Source organism: Cervus canadensis, chromosome 25, assembly GCF_019320065.1.
Source record: "Cervus canadensis isolate Bull #8, Minnesota chromosome 25, ASM1932006v1, whole genome shotgun sequence".
NCBI classification, from domain to species: domain Eukaryota; kingdom Metazoa; phylum Chordata; class Mammalia; order Artiodactyla; family Cervidae; genus Cervus; species Cervus canadensis.
The window spans coordinates 44,492,757-44,509,434 of record NC_057410.1 but is presented as its reverse complement, the minus strand read 5'-3'; the positions used below and the strand labels follow the sequence as shown (position 1 = coordinate 44,509,434).

The 16,678-nt window shown below is 35.0% G+C and overlaps 1 protein-coding gene across 1 annotated transcript in view; it reads left to right on the top strand.

Annotated features, from left to right (window-relative positions):
- Positions 1-16,678, top strand: part of PTPRQ (protein tyrosine phosphatase receptor type Q) — a 293,179-nt gene that overhangs the window by 84,852 nt on the left and 191,649 nt on the right. The window contains exons 27-32 of the mRNA XM_043446813.1: positions 4,369-4,541; positions 13,233-13,416; positions 14,832-14,993; positions 15,092-15,271; positions 15,882-15,989; positions 16,123-16,404. Coding sequence (XP_043302748.1) covers positions 4,369-4,541; positions 13,233-13,416; positions 14,832-14,993; positions 15,092-15,271; positions 15,882-15,989; positions 16,123-16,404 — 1,089 coding nt within the window. The remainder of the gene's footprint in view (positions 1-4,368; positions 4,542-13,232; positions 13,417-14,831; positions 14,994-15,091; positions 15,272-15,881; positions 15,990-16,122; positions 16,405-16,678) is intronic.

The window sequence follows — 16,678 nt, the reverse complement described above, 5'->3', positions numbered from 1 at the left end:
ACCCACCAGGCTCCTGTGTCCTTAGGATTTCCCAGGCAAGAATACTGGAGTGGGTTGCCATTCCTTTCTCCAGGGGATCTTCCTGACCCAGGGATTGAACCTGGGTCTCTTGAATTGCAGGCAGATTCTTTACTGTCTGAGTTACCAGGCAAGCCCAGATAATACACTGCCACATATAATTCCATTTTATTTAGGATATCACTTAAACATTTATTTCCCTTTCTTTATGTCTTTATTTTTTAATTGACAAAATAATAAATAGAATATTTAAGGACATTGTTCAATGTACTTCACATGGCTTGTTTTTGATGCCAAGTTATTTTGAATAGATGACTCTCTTTGCCCCGTATACCCAGTGATTTACCTCAGGTTTATCTTACTGCCTCCTGAATTACTCATCACCTGCTCACCACATCCAAGTGGCTCTCAGAAACCCCTGGAAACTAAGGTGGCCTTCGCTGCTGGAAGGGCAAGCATGGCTGGTTCTTTCCTCTGCCTGCCTGCTTCCGTGTGCAGTTCTCAAGGAATAGTTCAGCCAAAGGGGTCTCAGTGAAATACTGGGGCAAATGCATGAATGTATGCTCGGACACACTAATTAATCCTGGTCCCACTGATTAAAGATTTGCCATAAAGGAATCTTTAAGCTATATGAGAACAATCAAATAACTCATTAGAACATACACACTTTGAATTAAAATTGATACTTTAACTTTCTAGTATTCTTTTTATTCGTTAGTATAACCGGTTCTTTGTATTCTGATTAGTTACTCAATTTTCTTCTTCATATTTAAAAAATAATAGTCTAATTAGGGAATCAATTAGGGCCAGATTTTAAATTAATATATTTTAAAACAATCAAGGTTCTAACAAATCTCCAGATATTCATAGAAAAATATTGAATTGATTTCGTTTAGAAAATACATGTTATCACATTATAACGGGGCTGATTTCATTAATACTGAGAATGATATGGTCTATTATCTATCAAAGAAAATCAACATGATGTTGTGAAAGCAGTTACCCTGTGTTTTTCATAATGTTTCTGCATATCCCTTAATATTTTACTGAGCAGATTTCTACTTAGGCATGAAAAAGAGATGGTTTTTTAAAAAATTATAATAATCTCCAGTGTTACAAAATATCATAGTTGTCATTCCAAAATGAAACAATCTGCTGAATATAACATTGACAACAGATTTTTGCTTGTTATTTTTACGTGGGTTAAAAAAACCTTAAGTAAATTTTGCTGCTTCAAAATCCCCTAAAACTTCTCTATGACTAGTGTCAAATATCTTTTAAGGAAGTTTACATCATGTCTTAAAAGCAAAAAAAGTATTGAAATCCATCTTTGCTCCCCCATAAATAGACTATTGAAGTGAAGACTTGTCCTCACTAATTTCAATTTGCTATTTTCTGCAAATTATAGTAACATCTTTATAGGGAGATCACTTAGAAACTGTCACCCTTGTATTTTTAAGGATTCTCCATGATTTTTATTTTTCAAATTTTCAGATTCAGTAGATTTTTATCAATTTCACTTCCAATGGAAGTTTGACTTGCTAGATAAGGGCAAAACTTATTTGAATGTATTTTCTTTACCCCAATGCCATTTGTCTCCACTGTTTTCTAGGAGTTTTTTTTTTTAATTGGAGGATAATTACTTTATAAAATTGAGATGGTTTTTGCCATACATCAACATAAATAAGCCACAGGTATACTCCTAATCATTTGGATTTTTTTTTTTTTTACCAATTATATGTATACTCTGTTTCCTATTTATTAGTAAAATTTATAGATGTATTGACCTGAGAATGATTCATAGGTCATCCTCATAGATAACACCTTCAGAATTAATGCTGAACCATGAATAATTGCCTTGTGTGTTTGATTTTCTTTAGTTAATTTGGTATCAATATTAAAGGAGTTTGATCTAATCCACACTTCTCAGGTTTCCCCATAAGAATTTGTGGTGTAACATATCGAGTGTCTTTCCAAAGACAAGATACAGTGCTGTCTCCTTCATTTCCTTTATCCCCTAAGCTTTTTCTTCTTTTATAAAAAAGAGATAGCCTTACAGTTGTTCTTACACAAGTTTGGGGTACACTTTTAGGGTAATAGAGAACCACTTAACTTTGGATTGTGATTTTTAGGCATTAGTGTTATGGGGCAATACTTGTAAGTTATATTGAAAAATATAAATTATAAGATAAACAATGTCTAGTATTTTTAGGTTTGGCTAACAGAATAAGAAACAGTGCAATTTAAATATATTGTAGTGGGTAATTTTTGTTGCATCAAATGGTACTGACCATTTCAGTTATTTTATAGGAGGTCGGGTTTAGTTATCTGATGACTCTGATCAATGTAGTTATTAAACTGGCTTCCTCAATTGAGATTCTACATGTGTTCAAATTAGATGGGAAAATGTCAGATCTCTTCTTTGATTTATATCATGCAGTACTAAGACTTCATCTACATAGCAACCCCAAAAATGTCAAAGAAAGGTGGAATGGAGATTTGCCATTTAAATAGCTGTGTTGTTTTCATACTCTGTGGTTAATTGGAAAGGTTCTCTACTCTTGAATGATGGTAAATATGATAAATATGAAAAAAACATAAGTTTAGCAACAGTGTATGATAATGAAATAAAGCTTACGTAAGAGGTGACCTATGCGAAGGCTTTTTATCTGTCTTTTTCCTCCCTCTATCCTTCAGTGCCTAGAACAGTGAACATACGATGAGTCCTCAGTCTGTTGAATGACAAATGAATAAATCATTTGTTGTGGGGTTCTAGTTTAGAACGCGTCCTCCATCTTTCAAAGATTAAATTGTTTTTCCTTCAGATTAGAATTCCTGTGGGGAAATCAAGGTAAAGAATTATCCTTCTGTATAGAGATACACCGAAATGTTTTTAGAAAAGGAGATTGAAAGAATTGACAAGTTATAAGTGTACCCATGTTACATTTATCTCTTAATTTTGAGCACACGTTTTACCCACACTGGATTCTGGAGACTTGACTGCAGTAATCAAATAATAGGCTTCTAACCCAGAGTTCAGCTATCTAGTCATTCACTAGTCAACAAACATTTAGAAATATTTATTAAAATATCTAAGGAGATTTTTTTTGTACCGACTACTTTATAAAGACTGAAAAACCCAACTCTTAATCTCTAAGATGAAATACTACATGATTATGCTAATTTCATGTTTAACTTAAGCTTGATTAGGTTCATTAATTATAAATAATATTTTGGGGAGTTATGACATAAATTTCTTTCTGTTATCTTAAAGAAGATAGAGTCATTCTTCATTTGTTTTTACCCTTAATATGTCTTTTTTCCAACTGGAGTTTGCTAAATCTGTGAAATATTTTACCTTAATGAAATAAGTTTAATGTTTGACCACATCCTAATCATGAATAACAGTATTTTTGTGTCACATTTTCTCTTTCTTCAGCCAACATGTTATAGTCTTTTGAATCACTTATTCCTTATTGTAATCTTGTATAGTGATAGGAAGGATTTAATGACACCCATTTAATAGATAAGGAGGCTAAATGTGGAGGGAGGAATTGGCTATTTATAATCACACAATGAAATATAAACTAAAAGTGGACAAGTGCCCAGGGTAGAATTTTTCTTGGTTGATTAGTCCTATTGTACTGGGAGGTTTCCTAGTAGTTGCTCTTGACATACATACATTTATTTTATGTATTTATTTAGTAATTTGATGCTTTTATACATTACAAAATGATCACCACTTGGTGACTTTCTAACTGGTATTTAAGTACTTGGTGCCTTATCTAAAACCAATTGTTTTTACTTCTTTTTTTTTTTTTTTACTATTGCAAAGAATAAGGGCATCTGAAATTTGAGATTCACATAATTTATAAAATCAGCAGACAAAAATCAATTAGTTTTTCAAACATAAATTAAAAATTCCCTAATAAAGTATACCAGCTACATGTAATTGCATTCAGAGTATTCCACGTATTATCTTTTGGTATGTTTTAATTTTTGTAAAACCTTCAAGATTTCTACTGGGAATTCATCAGTCATAAACAACTTTCCCTGGAAAGTTATTTTTATAAATTAATTTGTTCTGAACAAACGTTATGATTTTGATTTGGGAAAATTATTCCATGTTACTCTATTTCTTGTGTACATGTGGAGAACGATGTATAGAAATTTAACATTAGTTATCTGTGTTTTTAAAGGATCTGATACAAATCCAATTGTTAATAAGTAAATTGTTTTAGTCTGTTTTCTAATAGAATTGCTTATATGTCTTCAGTCATGAACTGACTTCAGTAATTTTTAGAAATTTGAGAATGTATTTTTAAAGTTCCCTCCTTTTCTCTTTTTTAGTTCCAGGTGCAGTATTTGATTTGCAGGTTGCAGAAGTAGAAGCCACAGAAATAAGAATTACTTGGAAGAAACCACGACAACCAAATGGAATCATTAACCAATATCGAGTGAAAGTATTAGTTTCTGAGACAAGAGTGCTTTTAGAAGATACTCTGCTCATTGGAAAAGATGAGGTACTGCACTTGAATTTCTTATTTTGTTGAGTCCTTTCTACCCGGTTTTGGCCCACATAACTTGGAAGATTTGCCAACATGCAAACATAAAATATTTGACAAGCGCAAAGTACAAAGTGAAGTAAATTTAGCTATGCTGATAATCTATCTCATCATATTTCATTTCAAGACATTTATTATTAGTTAAGTGCTATTATTCTTTTTCAGCATATGAAAAATATTAATTGGGCAATTAAGCAGGACTAAAGGTATTTCCATAAGTGAATATTATTATGGTAATAAAGTTAATGAATTGTTTGGAAGCTCCTGTTAAGATTTAAATACTCCTCCTAAGGTTGTGCTTGCAATTTGGAATAGTTGCCAAAGAAAGGCACAATAACTTTAGTAATTGCTGTTGACAAATGGTTTTGTCCTCCTCAGTCTTAGGAAGCCAGATTTCTCAAAGCTACCTCGTTTAAAAATAAACAATATACTTTTGACTAAAGAAATCAAATAAAAGAGATGAAATCATCATAAATATAAAATTAAGAGGACAGTGTTTGCTTTTAGTCACACTGGAAGCCTTCTTTCCCCTCTTTGTTTCTATTTGAAAGTGTTGTGTCGGCCAAAAAGTTTGTTCAGGATTTTCTGTAAGGCGCTATAGAAAAATCCAAATGAACATTTTTGCCAACCCAATACAGGCAGCACTAATTTTTCCTTCACTGTCTTCATTCATCTCATCCAGCCAGCTGTTTACCTGGGAAATCCTTCTAAGACTTTAGACTGATGGTATCCAAATATTGGTGGTTCCTGGGGCTCACGAAAAATACATCTATTTCAGACCAGTGGGTGTAGCACACACGGCAACTTGGAGGCCCTGCCTGCTGGTTATTCAGCAGTTAGATTCCACGCTTTTGGTCCAGAATCATCACTTCTTCTAGCTGCGCTCTTGTTTTTCTCCACGTATACTGTCCATTCTATTCCTAGTCCCACACTTCCTCCATTTCTGAGACCCACCTAAAAGTTACCTTACTGTGTGCTTAATGCATTCTGGCCAACCAGGACTCAGTACAAGTTGTTTGACCTCTGGCCCAGGGTTACAGTTTAATCCAATGTGGACTGCATTCCTCTTGTGTAAAAGATGTTGAGTTGTGCTTTCTCTGATACCTTAGTCGACAGCTCAGGCACAGGGCAAAAACTTAACCCTCTGCTCCTGCTGAGAAGGCCTTAAATTAGATGCTTCACTTTTTAGGATCGTGTGGCAGATCCCCCACTTCTGCTCAAGATATCTATTGAGTGATATGCTACACCTCTTTTTCTCTTGAAACTGAGAGATTCTGGAAAGACTTCTTGGATATGATCCACAGTCCCTGTGACATGATAGAGATAACATGAGCATTGGTATATACAAATCTGGGTTTATATTCCTAATTTGGTCACTTAGTGTGTTTTACGGCAGAGAGGTCAAGTGCATGGACCTAGGAGACAGAATGCTGGGTTTAAACCTTGGTTTTGCCCTTACTGATGGTTTAACCTTGGAAGAGTAGACCTGATCTCTGAACTTGTTTCCTTTTTAAGATAGGGACTCTAAGAGTCTGTGTAACACAGAGTTGTTAGTGAGGATTTAATGGATTAATGTGTGAAGAGCTTAGAACTCCACCTGATATATGGTAAGTTTGGTGACCTGAATAACTGTGACCTGTTGTAATTATTAATCATGGCATTGGACCTTTCACCCTCACTGGGACACAATATTAGCTTCCTTCAGTTGCAGTAAAAGGAGACATCATACTTTATTTCTGTGATTGTATATCTCTTCATTAGATCAGGCCCTTATTGATATTTCTGCTTTCCCCTGTGATTGGTGTTTGGGTTTACCTTTCAGGAGGCTGATGTGGGGAGACACATGTGGTGGAAGCTCTAAGTCCAGATGAGCTAGTGTCCTAGTCCTGTCTCTGCCTTTTCCTCACCCCATGACCTTTGACAAGTCAACTTTTGGAGACTTGCTGCGCTCATTTTTAAAGTAGAGCTTATATGCCTGCCTTATATTGAAGGGTATGGTGAGGAGTAAAGGAGATATCAGAAAAAAACTCTGGCTTAGTAGGTCCTTTTCCTTGGTGTAGGATAAGGAATTTTCTATTCACTCTTTAACTTCTCAGAGTATAGCCTCCGTACCGTGTCCTAAGAATTTTTGAAATCCTTGAAGTCTTGTTAGAATTTAACAGTGACCTCCTACATGTCAAATAAGGTGGATCTATGTTTTTAACCATCCTCATCTTCCCTATGTCCTCCAAAATTCATTCCTTTACCTCCAACTCTTCAGCTTTTGACACAACCACTTTCTCCCTAGTACTCGCTCCCCTGGCATATACTGCAACTTTGCAAAAAAACTTGGCCTTGTACTATGACAAATGAACACTTAAGAAAGCTAGCTCTTTTACTACTTTCTAATTCCTTCCTGAGAGTTCTGTCTTCAGCCACTTCCTTTTGACAGCCTCACAGATTCAGTCACTGCTTCCTATTTTCATGACTCTTTCACCGTGTTTTCCATGATGATTTTTCTGACACTCTGCATCCCTAATTACAATCATTTGTGGTGAAGTTCTGCCAGGATGCATCACATTTAAACTCATCTACCCCCATAAAACAGAACAGAACAAGCATCTTTTTTTGAGACAATAGGACTTGGTTCTTGATTGGAAGGAGGAGACGGTAGAGGTAGATAGAAATCCTGGGACAGTGATAGGGACCTATTAGTTTTCCTATGGGACAGAAGGAGAAAGTCTGTAAGGGTAATTGATTGTTTTAGTGATCAATAACAAGTCAGAAGAGAGACTGAATCGAAACCCAGATACGAAATAACAGGCTTAGAATTCCCTATCCCCTTGGATTTCACATCACAGATCTCTGATCTGAAAGTCATTGTCGAAGCATTTGGGAGGCTTTTGTGGCATTTTTATATGTCTCATGTCTTTCTTTTTGGATAATGGCACCATTATCTTTGTGAGGGCTTGGAATCTGGGAATTACCTCTGACTTTGGTTATACTTAGCATTTAATAGCTACTCAATGTTAAGGCCAGTTCAAAGTGTAACCTTCATACCTCTGTATTCCATTTTTGTGTCCTCACTCCAGCTCAGGATTGCCTGGACTATTTTTGTTAGCTTACTACACTAGTTTTCCATTGTATAACAGTTTGCCACAAGCTTAAAACAATTCACATTTATCATCTCGCAGTTTCTGTGGGTCAGGAATCCAGACAGCTTGTGTAGGTTCCCTGCTGAGAGTCTCATAAGGCTGCAGTTAAGGGTCTTACCTTCCTGTGTTCTCATATGGATGCTCAACTGGGGAAGAATCTACTTCTTGGCTGACTTAGATTTTTGGCAGATTTAATTTCCTTTTGAATATAGAACTGAGGGCCCTGGATCCTTGCTGGCCCTCTGACTAGAGACCATCCTTAGCTCCAGCTCATTGGGGTCCCCCACAGTTTCTTGCCACAGAACTTTCCCAACATGGCATTCCCTTCATCAAGCTAGCAAGGACAGTCTGTATAATATAACCATGGGAGTGACATCCCATCGCCTTTCCCTCAGTCCATTGGTTGGATGAAAATCACACTTCCCATGCAAGAGGAAGGGATTATACAAAAGCATGAGCAGCAGGAGGTAGGGATGGTAGAAGGACCATGAGAGAGGCTATGCTCTGCACTCTCTGGGTTACAGTCCATCCAGATTGAAGTATTAATGCATTTAAACTATAAAAGTAAATAAAAAATGAGAATGGACTTGGAACATGAATATGCATCTATTTTAGTAATTAATGCTTTCCTTTTGTAGCAGAAAGTCAATTGATACTGTCTAAAGTAAGTAACTCGCTGCGACACCATGGGCTATACAGTCCATGGATTCTCCAGGCCAAAATATGGAGTGGGTAGCCTTTCCCTTCTCCAGGGAATCTTCCCAACCCAGGGATCAAACCCAGGTCTCCCGCATTGCAGGTGGATTCTTTACCTGCTGAGCCACAAGGGAAGCCTAAGTGACCCTTCACGGAAAAGTAAAACATAATATCTAGTGATTTTAGAAGTAACACCATAAGAACTGAAACAGAAATGATTAAAGGTGTTGCTTCCAACAAATATACAAATATTGAATCATTATGTTGCACACTGGAAAGCAATTTGATGTTATATGTTGATTATATCTTAGTTAAAAAGAAAGATGATTTCAAAATCTCAAAAAAATGTTTCTAGAGAGTAAGACTTGTAGTTGGAAAGCTACAGACAGGAAAATATTATTTTCATTGTAAATCCTTCATCAGCTACCTGCATACATTGTGATGATGACACTTTTCAAGAAGTATTAAAACATAATCATCCTATGCTAGGTTTGATCTGATATCATCACCCTTATTGAAATTTTTTCCAGTGACCTCTCATGACTTGTTTGTTTCTTAATAGACAGGAGTTATTTAAGCATGCTGAAATATGTATAAGATTTTACTCTCACTATTTAAACACGTATTTGATAAAAAAAAAACATTGAAAATTTAATCTCAGGGTTTGAGAACTTTTATTTCAACTTCCAAGTTTATATATGAAGGTAATCAATCACATGACTAATAAATGATTGGAGATCCAGCCTCTGCTAAAATATTTGATCAACTCTGACAATAGGGTATCCACAACCATGTAATCAGTTCCTCTTCTATAAGCTTTAAATCATGCTTCTTTGTGGTCTCACAGGCATGCATTTCTTAGGTAACTATAAAGTTCCAGGCACTATGATAGGTCTGGAACATAAAGAAGAAACTACCATGTTCTTTAACAGTTTTGAACTGAAGTATTTGTTCTCTAATGTTTACCAGTTTATCCCATTTCTTCTCTCCAGACCCACACGGTAGCTTAGAGTAGCTTAGAGTCTGGGATTTGCAACCAGGGAAATGTATTCCAGTCCTACCTCTTCTATGACTAGTTTTATGAACTTGAACAGCAGACTGTAAAATGGAAATGATAATATCTTTTTCTTTGGGATATAATCAAGTGATATCACATGGGTAAAAATATTTATCACTGTACTTGACACAAAGTAGCTTTAAATGTTGGTGTCTCCAGCAGTAATAACAATAGGCAATGATTTAACTTTTTATCATTTGAAAATAATCGTCATGGTTTCCCTAAGGCTTAATATCCACAGTTTCTCATCAGTCATTCACATTATTGATTACTCTCCTGTGTATTTATTTTCCAGTTTATCAGTGAGCCTCTTTCTCAGCTGAACACTACATTCCATATATAGTTTGACTAGAGCCAAATTGAGCAGAATTATTTTCTCCTTTAGCATGAATTTTCTGCTTCTATCAATGCAAAGAATAAAATTCATTTATTTGGGATACTTATTCCACCTAGATGAAAGTTTAAAAAATCCTAAAGTCCACTGTTCATTAACTGCTCTCTAGTTGAATTTCACACTCAGATCTCATTCTGTACTTCTGTACTTGTTTTTCAGATCAAATCCTGGGGGATTTTCTCCCCAAAGACATCTTGCTATGTAGTGTCACAAATTTCTGAGATTTGTATAGATACATCTTTTCATCCAACATATTTCTCAAGTATATAAATGTTTGTCAGTGGTGAACATAGAACGCAAGCCAAATGCTTGGCCAGTGGCTCCAGAATGAGGCTGAGGACAAGACTCGAAAGTAGTATAGGAATTCTAGAGATGCTTACTTTATTGAGCGTTAGGAACATAGACAGAATCAAGCCTTAAGGATTTGTCACCCTGCAGAATGATACAGTTTCGGTTAGAAGGCTTCCAAACATATACTAATTATAAAATTCTTTTTACCACTGGTTGAAAATAGAACAAATCATGTTATAGTTTATAATAAAATATGGAAGCATTTCTTAAGAATAAGTCAACATTTTCATTAAATCAATTGAGCAGACTTCCAGAAAGTGTAAATTGATGGATATAGTAAAGTTTTTGAAAATACAATCATATTAGCTATAATGAAGACTGTTACATGTAGAATCGGGTTGGTTTATTCAGGTGGATTCGGAACTGAACTCTGAAGACTTCTAATTCTTTCATATCAATTCCAAAGATTCCTAGGTAGCATATGAGAAGGATTTCATGTTGATGAATTGTGACATTGCCTAACTCACTTGTTCTCGATCGAGGGCAGTTTTCTCTCCAGGAGACATTTCGTGATCTCTGAAGTTTTCATTGTCACCACAGGGAATATGTCTCTAGTGGGTACGGACCAGGGAGGCTGGTCCCTGCAATGCCCTGCACAGCTCCCTATAACAAAAAAATTCTCAAACATGGAAGGTCATTAGTGCTGGGGTTGAGAATGCTAGACTAACTCAATGAGGCGAAACTTGGGGGAGTTGTGATAGACCTTTATTTCCTTCTCTATCACTCATTTCCACTCCTATTTCTCAGCCACTTCTCATTACTTTCTTAAGTTCTGATTCTTTCCTATCATTTTTACTCTTAAAATTATTTCTTTTTCATCCTTTGAAAAACCTAATCCCTGTTTTAAAGAGGCAAAGTGTGAGAAATAGTCACAACATTCACACTTGGTGATAGTAACCTTTTGGATTTTTACAAAACCAGTTCAAATTTATAAGTTCAAATCACTTATAGTTAGGGAGGGTCCTTCCAGTGTATTTGGGAGAAGTTCAGATAGTCAAAATTACTCAGTCACCTCTTAGGCTGGAACAGTAATTTGTCAACAGAGATGCTTAACTTAGTTAATTGATGGGATACTACGGCTTAACTCTCAAAAATGTATCTGACATTGGTATAAAATATTGTGAGATTTAATGCAAAATCACAGTTCAGGGGAAATTCTTTGTATTGCCCTGTTGTACCCTCTGTAGTGCTTTGTACACTGGATTCTCAAAGGGTGGTTGATTGATAGTGGAAACAGCTGTGTGGCTCAGGCATAAACTATTGACTGGAATACCAGAGCATCTCTGAATTATGTGTTTGTGATTCATGCCTTCTCTGATTTCCCAGTGGAAGTAAAGTTGAAGTGTGCCTTGGAAGGTGGAAGATCTTTAGTTTGTTCTAAGTATGGTTCCTTATCCAGAGTGCTTTATCATAATATTTTTGAGTAAATATTATTGATATCTCCCTGCTTTTCATCACAATACTTCCCTGGGTAAAGAAATAAGATTTAGATAATTTTATCTTATAAATATCATTTGGAGAATTAAATATATCTTTGCATCTTTTCTCAGTTTTATTTCTCGGAAAAGTTAATATTCAAATGATCTGCCTTTGTAACTAGTTAAATAAGTAAGCAGCCTTAAAATTCCTTGCCTTTTTGGTATTTTTCTGAGCATCTGCTTTTTAAAAAAAAATACTAAGTGCTTTGTGTTCATAAGGAATTAAAAGCCTGTTTTGGGCTCAACTCAAAAAATAATTAAAAGATAGGTGTACCAAAATTTATAAATAAATAAAATCTATATTATGAATTAATTAGAAATTCTGAGGGTCAAGAACATGGATTTGGAAGGAATAGAGTGATTTTCTTCTTTGAAAAAAAATCTTCTTAAAAAAAAAAAAGCGCTTGGAGGTGAGTCTTGAAGAAATTGACAAAAAAATAGTAGCTCTTAAAACATTGTCTTTTTTTCCCCAATACTCCATTTTGGAAAATTTTGAACTGGTATAAATGAAAGAAAAAAGAGTATAATGTGTATCCATTAACCTATCACCTGGATTCCATAATTATCAACATGCTGTCTTTGTTGCCATCTCTCATTTTTCCTGTTGATGCAGGTGTATTTTAAAATAAATTCCAGAGTTCATATCTTTTTGCTCTTACATGCCTAACTAAGTATGGATTCCTAAAAAATACTGAAATTCTAATTCATTACGTAATTCCATTATCAAAATCGACACAATTACTAATATTGTCTTGGTATCATCTAAACCTAGGTTATTTTCAGATTTTTTTCATTTTATTTCAATCTATTATGCTGTGTGGAAAGAATGGAGAGAGTTCTCTTGCTGTCCTAACATAAAACTCTACTGTATATACTTGTAATATGCTCATGATGCTTTATTTCATGTCATTATTTGCTACTTTGGTGAACTTGATTCATGTGGGGTACATTATGGCATCTTGGAACAATCACAATTACCTAAAATATTCCCATAGCCTTACATAGGTCTGTCTTGAACTGTTTGAAAACTATTGCCATGTAATTTTGTTCATGTCTGTAACTTCACTTGATTATAGGTTATTATTATTGACATATACCCAGTAGTCATGCAGGCTGCTCACACCTGGTGTACAAATGAGGACATATAGATGGCAAAGTAAAACACATTTTAGTAAGACAGGAGGCCTAGACAACTTATTATTGGGTGGTAAGCAGTTAAAATATTTTAATCATGAAACTGTGCATGAGGATGGCTATTTTTTTTTTTTTACCATTTTTGAGTCAGAGATAAATTATTTCATTTTTCACATAATACAGTATGGAGTTTTAGATATGGAATTGATCATAATGGGCTACAGTAATGCAGGATTTTAATAGTTTCAGAATGAAAATGTAGCGTGTAAGGGAGACAGTAGTCATGGAAATAATATTATCTTTAAAAAATTTATCATTCCAAAGTTACTAGTTCTTGAAACTAGTACTTGATTGAAGCCATTATTAAGTGTAACCATCACTGTCTTTGCAAATATCTGTTTCCAGGTGCAGTATATAAACCCCATGGCTCCAGAAACCGTGAGCATAGTAGAGTCAATGGCAGGATTATTTGAGGGCTCAGCAGAGATGTCTTCTGACCTGTACTCACTTGCTTCAGTTATATATAACAGTCATCCACATAATTACTTTCCTGTGAGGGGCAGAGCTGAAGACCAGCCTTCAACATTTGGTAGGTACATTTTTTTGTTCTGTGTGAAATGTATTTAAACCACCAGTACTAGCTAGCACAGATATGAACCTTAGCTCAGAGTTCAACCCAATTATTAATGGTCCATGGGCTGGAGTCCGATTTTTTTTCTTTAACTGTTGGATAATCTCATGCGGCAAATGGAAATGCCACACACGCAGGAGCTGGCCCCTCCTAACCCATCTGACCTTCCTCCAGAGAAAGTAGCACCCGAGAGTCTCCAGCCAAGCTGCAGAGACAATCAGTTATTACAGTTGCCAAAGCAGGTGTGATGGGAAAGGATTAACATATCTTCAAATCATTCACAGGCCTCACACTCTCTGCAGCTTTTGACTAATAGGTTTTCAAATGTCACTGAAGGTAAATAGGTCAGAAAGTTACAACTCTAGTGCATGGGGTGATCAACAGGTGGAGGTGACCCCAGTGACTTGGTGATGTCATTAGTGCATACACTTACTCTTCAGGGTCAAGGGATCTTATTGTTTCTATAAGGAGAATGTCATATATAGTGAATTAAAAATATTTGGTTAGAAGAAACAGATCTAAATTATCTGTTTTTTTCTAAAACGCTAAGTGAGAAAAAAGGTTTTCTCTTGTTGCTTTTTCTCTAATTTGATATTTGATCCCTTCCAAATTAAAATTTGTTATATTGATGGTGGAATTTGGCAAAAGTATCACATTGCATTCAATATATGCTTATTTCATTTACTGATATGTTTTTCCTGAGCAAAGAAGACAATTTTTTAGAAGACACTAAAAATTAAGAGGCCCATGATTTCTGATACAGATTTTTTAAAAAATACTTTCTTTGGCCTAAAGCACTAATTATCACTGTTGGAAGTGCATAGTCTAAATAAGTTAAAAAAAAACAACAACTAACTTATTTTTTGAAATAGGGATTTTTTGAAATCCTTGTCCAGACATATTTATGTGGCAGTTTTATAAGCATGTTTGCTTTAAATCATTAATGGATTTTTCAAATGTGTGGTGAATTTTGAGTCCAAATAAAATCTTATTTCCATGATTTTTATATCATAATGCAGCATTGACTTATAATATTTCAATCTGATGTTATTGCCCAGTTGTTTTTTAGGAAAAGAATTCCTAACCTGTCTTTTTTAGAAAGTTATATTTTTTCAAAACACTAATCTCTTATTCTGGGATAGTGTATAACAGCTAGCAAAACTATATTATGAGCACAAAATGTCTATATATGTTATTGGAGTACATTCAGTGTATTTATTATTAATTATGTATCTACCTTTCATAGAAGGGATTACATGGAGAGATTAAGGGATACTGTGAAATTGGGTTTAAAATTTCACTGTGGAAGCAAAAATGATTTTCATCACAAAGCCAAATACTTGTTAAATGTTTTAAAAACTGATTTCAAATAGGAACTTCAAGGAATCAGTATATCACTGACATTGCTGCTCAACAGCTGTCCTACGTTATCAGGAGACTTGTACCTTTCACCGAGCACATGATTAGTGTATCTGCTTTCACCATCATGGGAGAAGGACCACCAACGGTCCTCAATGTTAGGACACTTGAGCAAGGTAAGAATGTATTTCCTTTGAAATAGTTACCTGCAGATATTGCTCTGGTACATTATAATACTTTTCATTCATACTAATTTTTCATTCTTCTTCTCAAGTGCCAAGCTCCATTCAAGTTATAAACTATAAAAATATTAGTTCTTCATCTATTTTGTTATATTGGGATCCTCCAGAATATCCTAATGGAAAAATAACTCATTATACAATTTATGCAATGGAACTGGATACAAACAGAGCATTCCAGATGACTACTATAGATAACAACTTTCTCATAACAGGTAGAACAGAATTTTGTTTTGACATTCTTATCCTGATGGAAAATGCACATCTCTCTATGCCATTAAACACTGTGGGGTACCTGTTGCATCATTGCAGATTTTGTTGTGCTATGCTCCCATGGATATCTTTAAAACTACTTGCAGAAATAACTTCATTAAATGTTGTTTTTCTTTCACTATATTTATTTCACTGCAAATAAAGTCATCAGACCACAGGTATCCTAAGAATATACTTGACTTATGGAATTTTATGCCTGGTACATCAAAATAATTCAGTATTAAAGGCTTGATTGACTGTATGTGGCCATTAGCTGAAGTAATTGAGCTGACGTGGTATTTGTGCCAAATCAGCTACATTCCTTGCAGTGTGCCAAAAATTGTTTTTTTCAGTCTCAGACCATTGCCTTGATATTTTAGGAGAGAACTAAAACCTCATCAAGATGGAAGGCTCTCATTCCAAGGAAGTTTGGGAGATTGGAATTATAGGAGACTGATTTAGAGAACCAGTCTCCCAGATAAGTTATTTTCACTAGTCTTGTGTGTGTTAAATGGCACTAATCCAGGAATAGTATTCTAGGGACTTTGAACAAATGGCCTATTTTCCTTACAGGGTTAAAGAAATACACAAAATATAAAATGAGAGTGGCTGCCTCAACCACTGTTGGAGAAAGTTCTTTGTCCGAAGCAAATGACATCTTCGTGAGAACTCCAGAAGATGGTAAGAATGTTAGGTGCAGCTTTAATAAAAAGAAGCAAGTGGTGTTGCATGCTTACTGTCATCTACCTCATGCTGCCTTTAGTGTCTGAAGCAATAAACATGAAAAAATACACATATTGTTTTTTTCCCCCAGAACCAGAATCATCACCTCAAGATGTTGAAGTTACCGATGTTACTGCTAGTGAAATAAGTTTGAAGTGGTCACCACCTCAGAAACCCAATGGGATTATTGTTGCCTATGAAGTGCTCTATAGAAATGTAAATACCTTATTCATGAAGAACACCTCAACAACAGACATAATTTTAGGGGAGTTAAAACCTTACACCCTCTATAACATTTCTGTAAGGTCATATACCAGATTTGGCCATGGTGATCAATTATCTTCTATACTTCCTGTGAGGACTTCTGAGACTGGTAAGTTTTTTTCCCATACATGTTAGTGAAGTAAACATGGCCAATAATTGTCATATTGTTTTATATTTTACATGACCTGAAGTCTGTCATTCTGTTCTGTATAATCCAGGAATTTATATGATCTTTGTGGGAAGGTGTGGGAAAAGACTTGCTGTGTAAATTTTTAAAATCTGATTTACATATAAGGGAACTCTGGAATAAAAGTCAGTGTTTTTTTTTTCCAAAGGAAGTATCTTGAGACATCAGAAGTCCTCTCAATGTACCTATAAATTAG